The 6,782-nt window shown below is 56.7% G+C and overlaps 1 protein-coding gene across 1 annotated transcript; it reads left to right on the forward strand.

Moving 5' to 3' along the window:
• Positions 1-1,019: 1,019 nt before the first annotated feature.
• CDK2AP1 (cyclin dependent kinase 2 associated protein 1) lies at positions 1,020-5,594 on the forward strand. The gene is made up of 3 exons (XM_077748033.1): positions 1,020-1,151; positions 2,450-2,576; positions 4,827-5,594. The coding sequence occupies exons 1-3, from the start codon at positions 1,083-1,085 to the stop codon at positions 4,892-4,894; spliced, it is 264 nt and encodes an 87-aa protein (XP_077604159.1). The 5' UTR covers positions 1,020-1,082; the 3' UTR covers positions 4,895-5,594.
• The last annotated feature ends 1,188 nt before the right edge of the window (positions 5,595-6,782 follow it).

Raw genomic sequence — 6,782 nt, forward strand, 5'->3', positions numbered from 1 at the left:
CCCGGGGCCAAGTCTGCGTAGTCCGCCGTGTGCGCGAGACCGTTCGGCTCTGGGGGCGGCAGGCAGAGGGGGAGCTGCTCCTCGACTGGGCGTGGAGGCAGGCGGCGGCCGCCGAGGAGGGCTAGGTAAATTCTCCATGGTTACCGCTGCTTGTAATTCTGCAGGACATCCTCTACCCGCTAATGGCCACTTGGACGCCATTATGGGTCTGCATGCTTCCAGCTACTGAGCTGGAGCCGGAAACTCCCTGCTGATGACTCCCCAGCCCCCATCCAGGAGTCTCCATTCTTAGCTGGGTCCTGTCCCCACGTGGTCCCTCACGGCCAAGGGACGGTGTCTTCGAGTGTTGCAGTCCACAAACGGGGCCTTCTCCCTCCCCTCTTTGGATGTGAGCCATCCGGGCATCGAGTCAGACCGTCAGGAGTCCTGTCCCCTCTCTGGGGAGGGGGCCCTGGGGGCTCAGGGAGATGGAGAGGCTTCTGGGGACACAGGGAAGCTGTGATACCCTCTGGATCCCGGACTTGGTGTCCAGTGAACCCATCTCCAGCCAGGGTTGTGTCTCATCCTCCAGACCCTCTGTCTGCCTTCCTTACCGTGTGGCCAGCAGCGATTTGGGCACACGACAAGTTTTAGCCTGATGCAGACCAGCCGGAGGAGCCGGCGGCCTCTTGTGGCAGTGATGGGGCTCTAGGTCATGAACCTCTGGGGAGCGGGACCCAGGGAAAAGGGACTAGCAAGGATTAGGCTGAGAGCGGCAGCGGGTTTCATCCGCGCTACCCATCCTGACTGCATGGATGGGAAGTTGGGTGGCTGATGAGTGGCGTCCTCTCCGGTGGTGGCTACGAGGAGCAGTGAGCTGCAGCCTACGATTCATCTGGGCTGCGTCGGCCATCACCAAACTAGAGGACGGGAGCAGGGTGTCTGTCGTATCCTACGAAGACAAAAGACCACTGTTGATGGCATGGGTCCTGGGCAGGCGGACTGTTGCAAGACCCAGAGTCTTTGCTTTGGGCACAACTACACGATTCCTGACTCTTCTCTCCTCCCCCATAGCTGGGAGCGTGCACCCGCCCTCCACCAGTATGGCCACATCCTCACAGTACCGCCAGCTGCTCAGTGACTACGGGCCACCGTCTTTAGGCTACACCCAGGTAGGCAGTGGGGGGATGCCTGGCACGGGGGGGTGGGGGCGGCTCTGGGGCTGGCCTGGCCACTGAGGGGCCGCGCTTCCCACCGTCCAGGGCGGGGAGCCGGTGGGACAGATGAAGGAGTAAAAACGATGTAACGGAGCAGCCGTCTGAGCTTTCTGGCTTGGTGTTGTGTTCAAGTCTCGAGGCCTCAGAGCGGGGTGGGGGTTGTGGNGGGGGTGGGAGAACCCAAGGAAAGGCTAGAAGCCCTGAGCACCTGCTGTTTCGTTGGTGCCACCGCCTGTGTGTGTCCCTGGCTGGGGTCTCTGATCCCTGGTCTTGGGGAAGTGAGGCCTGACCTAGGTTCTCCTCTGGACAGAGGAGAGGGGACCCTTGCCTGCTTCCTCCCCACAAGGTCATGGCCCCAGCGAAGATAGAGGACGGGCCCGTATCCTCCTGGAGCCCAGATGCACTTCATCGGGGGCTGGTGGCTCTTCAGCCAGGCTGCTTGGGTTTCCACCTGATTCTGCCACTTACGAGACTGACCCCTGCTTGGCGACCTCGCAGAGATCCCGTTCCTCACCACTGGGCGGGTCGACGCTGGCACTGGCCTCACTGCCTGTCCCTCATGGAGGGACCTGGCCAGGCCGTGGCCGTAGTAGGGTTCTCTGCCGCCACGGGAATGTGGCTGCGTTCTGAGGTCGCCGTGGAGGCTGCCCCTGGGATGGGGTGGTGGCCGGCCATGCCCCCCCGGGCCTTGCTGTCCCAGGGGCAGAAGTGGGTGTGGGCGCGGGAGCGCAACTGCCTGAAGAATCCGCGGCGGCGCGGAGGGCGCTGAAGAGCTGGGCAAGGACAGGCGGGGGCCCTGGAGGCCGGGAGGCAGAGGCAGCAGAGGAGGAGGGAGGAGCAGGCGGGGCCTCACTGGGGTCCCCGGGGCCCCCCGCCCCACTCATNTTGTAGTCCTCCTGACCTGAGGGGTGGCCCCTGCCTCGTGCACCTGCTCTGGGCGGCCCTTCCGCCCCCCCTCTCCTGCCCCCCTGCCCCGGGATGTTCTGGCACGTTCACCTGGGTCCTTGGAAATTCCCGGTGTTACCCTTTCTTGCCCAGAAAACCAGTCCTCGTTTTTCCTCGTTTGAGATGATAAAAGCTCCGTGGGCCGCAGAGCGTAGGGGATGGCAGACAGGCCCCGCAGCCCGCACCCTCCGGGCCGGCCTCTCCCCGCCCTGCCCTCGCTGCTGCGGCTGGCTCGTGGTAGGGCCCTGACCGTGGCCTTGGGGTCAGGTTAGGGTTCGGTCCATCTAAACTCTTCCTTCTCATTCTAGGGAACTGGGAACAGCCAGGTACCCCAAAGCAAATACGCCGAGCTGCTGGCCATCATCGAGGAGCTGGGGAAGGAGATCAGACCCACCTATGCGGGGAGCAAGAGCGCCATGGAGAGACTAAAACGAGGTGAGTCGTGGGCCCCGGACTCCCCAGACGCGCGCCGCCCCCCTGCTGGGTGCTAACTGCTGGGAAGGATTTTCTGGGAGGAGAGTCCCCCACACCCCAGGGGCTCCCTGGGCTCCCGTGTGGCATGTCGGCAGCAGGCAGGGACAGCGGGGGCGGGGGCGTGGGATGGAGACCGTCCCTGGGATCTGACGGGAAGGCCTTGCGCGCCTCCAGAGGGTCCACGTGCTTTAAACAAGGAGTCTGTGCGGCGCAGATCCTGCAGCGTCGTCTCCCGTTGGCCGGCACTGGTCCCGGGGAGCCGCAGGGGCCCAGACACACGAGGCTCCCTCCCCCGGGTGAGCCGGTGGCCAGGAGTCCTGCGGTCCTGGCTCTGTCTTTCCCTTTGCTGTGAGATCTGTGGAGCAGAGCCTGAGGGGGCGCGTGGGGCTGGCCCAGCCTGGGCAGGGAAAGCAAGAACACTGCGAAATTCTGTGATTGGAGGGGGAGGGTGGGCGGGAGCATGATGCCACAGAAAACAAGGGACTTCCATGAAGATGTGGCTGCCCGGCTGAGGACAGGAGCAGGTGAGGTAGGCTGCCCCCTCACTACGTGAGTCGGGTGGGGAGGGAAGAGGGTTTCTGGTGTAGAAGGTGGCAGTTCAGAGCAGCAGTGGCCTAGGTGCCAGTTTAATTTCAGAAGGGATCTGGGGTTTCTGAAGAAGGTTGGAGAGGCAAATTCAGAGAGAAACGAGAGGAACGTTCTGTGGTTATAAACGTGGGGCATCAAGAGGGGCTGCTGTGGCCTTCGCCGCTCTTGACGAAGCCTTTGTGGGGACACCAGCTGACTGGCTGGTTGAAGGGCACAGGCGTGCGGGAGGGGAGCTGGCAGTTAGAGGCTGGACCTGGAGAGGACTTGGGAAGCGGTGGGACTGACCCTGACCTAACCTGGGGGTGAGGTGGGCATCGCTCTGCGTCGGGGCTGCCGTTTGGAGTCCGGAGAAGCAAGACAGTCCTGGCACCTGGTGTGCTGGTTCCCTGGGTGGAAATCTCTGGAGAGATACTGGACCCCAGAGTCGAGCAGGCAGTCTGCAGTCACCCAAAAAACCAGTGGCTCAAGTCAGCATACAGATAAGCCCGGGGACCCTTCCAGGGCATGTGTTGCGTGAGTAGCTGGTCCCATGGTCATGATCACCGATAAGCCAAGGACAAGCTAGCCAAGTTTATGCCATAATGAGGCGAAGAAGGGTCATAAAAGGCGCCCGGGAGTCAGGCGCACGGAGCTCGATCGGCACACTGTAGCCAGTAGGCCAAGAATGGTTTTTAGTTTGTACGGTTAAAAACTGATTTCGTGACATGTGAAAATTGTCTGAAATTCACATTTCAGTGTCCATGAGTAAAGGTTTATTGGAAGATGTCCATACCCATTGCTTTTATAATGGCTACTTCCTCTGTCGATATGGTGGCAGAGTTGAGTAGTTGTGATAGACACCGTGTGGCCCACAGAGCTGGAGATATTTACTGTCTGGCCCTTTCCAGAAAAGGTCCTCTAAAGCTCAGAGATAAGAGTTGTGACATGTGGGACGCCTACGTGACTTGGGGGATGTCATTCACAGTGCCCTCCGGCAGTCATCTCTCAGGAGGAATAGATTCTTGGTGTCTATTAAAATGAGATCAGTATCTCCACGGAGTTCAGTAAAGGCCAAAACAAAAAAACTCCACCAACCAAACCGTAACCATCACTGCAGAGAGAAAGATGCACGGGGCGTATGTAGCAGGGCAGAAGGTGCCCGAGGCACGCCAGTGGGCAGACGTCACTGTGGACCACGGTCAAACATAAGTGAGCAGTCTTGCATCCTAACTGTGCAGGCTGGACATTGGACAAGCCCTTTCTAGAGTTTAGAATATGAAGAAGCCAGAGGAAAATAATGGTCTGAAGTCATGGAATCTCCAAAGTGGGTCAGGCTTAATGAAAGCGGGAGACACGTTTACTCGAGTCATCTGATGGCATGACGTGACGAGAGCTTGCTGGCTGGCCGCTTGTGTGCGGGGAGGGGTTGTCAGGGAGCCAGGAAGAGGAGTCCTGGCCAGGAGCGAAGGCCTCCGAGGAGGGGACAGGATGCTGGTGGCTTTCCGAGCCGCTGGAATCCTGGGGTGGCTTGGATACCGTCCCCAGGTCCGTTCCAGGGTGAGGGTTTTTCAGCTGGGTTGTGAAGGGCCCTCTCTTTCTGGAAGGGCCCTGCCGCATGATTCTCAGCCTCTGCTTCTCTCCCAGGCATCATTCACGCCAGAGGACTGGTTCGGGAGTGCTTGGCGGAAACGGAACGGAACGCCAGATCCTAGCTGCCTGTTAGTGCGGAAGGTTTCCATCTTCCAAGAAGAGAAGTTCTAGCACAGCTCCCACGTTCACAAGAAACTCTTTGTTTTCAATATGGTAACAGTTTGGTTTTTCCTTCCCGTGCCCCTTCCATGGTTCATGAGGCTCTAAGATTGAGAAATATTTTGCAGTTGATTAGGATTTACATTTTAAATAGTTAGGAATTACCCAAGGTTTTTTTTTCTTTTCTTACTTTTTTTTAAGCATTGATTTAGAAGATGCACGGAAAAGACACCTGTCTCACAGCAAAGATACCAGAGTCTCCGTTTTATTCTCCCTTTTGAATACCGTTATGTTACCCAGATTGTTCTTCGTTCCTTTTCATAAGCTAATAGAACAACTCCAGGGTTTGTTTCTAGTGCATACGTTTGCCACATGGTGTGGATTCCGCTTAATGTAACTTCTTTTGTGCTTAAGCATTTGCCTGCATGACTATTAGTGCTTTGAGGTCAAACTTAAAAATGCACAAGTTATAAATACAGAAGAAAGAGCAACCTACCAAACCTAACGAGAACCCCCAAAAATATTCCTACTAAGACTGTGTGTGGATTTCAGTCCTGCCTCTCCTGTAAGTTGATCCAAACATCTGGAAGAAAATGATTAAACCTGTTTGCATCTTTGTATGTATTTATTACTTGATGTAATAAAGCTTATTTTCATTAACAATTTGTATGAAGGTGTGGGTTCCTTGAATTCTGACGTGGGATCTTAAAAAAACATCTCCTCAATGGGAGTGGGAGATACCTGTCACAGAGTGTTTTCCCAGCTGGCCCAGAAACATTTTGTGTGACAATGCTGTTAACACCACGTGTGGAGGAAGGGATGTGTTTGCTTAAGTCAGAAGGTAGGGTCAAGTGCAGTAGTGTTCCAGCGCGTCTTAACTGCCTCCGACTTAAGTGTGCGCCGGGATGAATGCATTAGCGGAAGCAGTGTTACTGACTTTGCCCGCTGCCTCGCCCATGAGGAGGCCATTCTCCATTTTGAGGTGCTTATCCTATGAACATTTCCGGGGTGCTAAAGGAATATTTTTCAGGGGTGCCTGGGTTGCTCAGTCGGTTGAGTGTCTGACTTCAGCTCAGCTCACGATCTTGCGTTTGTGACTTTGAACCCGTCCCCACCCCCCACGTCGGGCTCTGTGCTGACAGCTCGGAGGGTGGAGCCTGCTTCGGATTCTGTGTCTTTCCATCTGCCCCTCCCCTGCTCGCGCCCTCGGTCTCAAAAAAGTAAGGCCTTAAAAAAAAAAGGAATCTGGTTTTCATGTAATGCAGCCGCCAAACTCGAGCTGGCCTGTGCTCGCCGAAGGATGGGCTGCTCCTTGGCGGGAAAACTGGGTTGCGCCAGATGTGTTGAAAATCTGGTGGCCTCCAGCAGTGCCTTCCGAAGGGATTTGCGGTAATTTGACCACATCCCTTAGGCACTGATCCCGTGTAACGTGGATTCACTGTAGTGAGGGGGAGACAGAGACAAATGAGGGGCAGTTCTGCAGACGAAAGTCAAGGTCCCAGCCGTGTCTGATCTAATGGCTGCTAAGATCGTGTTCTAGGGAGCGGGCTTGTCTGCCTCTTCCGTGCACGTGACTGCAAGTCCCAGAAGGTGCAAGAGAGGAGACAGATTGAAACCTCTGTCCCTCCTGTCTGCAGCTCCCAAATTTCATCTCAAGTTATTGGCTTGTCGTGTGCCATTCCAGGTACTTGGCTGCCTTTGAATGGTGGTCTAGACGGGGAAGGGTCCTGGAAGCGGCTTAAACTTCCAAACCAGGTCACTGGAGGTGAGAAGAGCCTTACCTGGCTGCCCTGAAGGTAAATTGAGTTGGATCCATGCCCTGGATGTTCCGTCTGTGCCTGTGGGAGGGGC

This window comes from Crocuta crocuta, unplaced genomic scaffold (assembly GCF_008692635.1).
Source record: "Crocuta crocuta isolate KB4526 unplaced genomic scaffold, BGI_CrCroc_1.0 scaffold29, whole genome shotgun sequence".
NCBI classification, from domain to species: domain Eukaryota; kingdom Metazoa; phylum Chordata; class Mammalia; order Carnivora; family Hyaenidae; genus Crocuta; species Crocuta crocuta.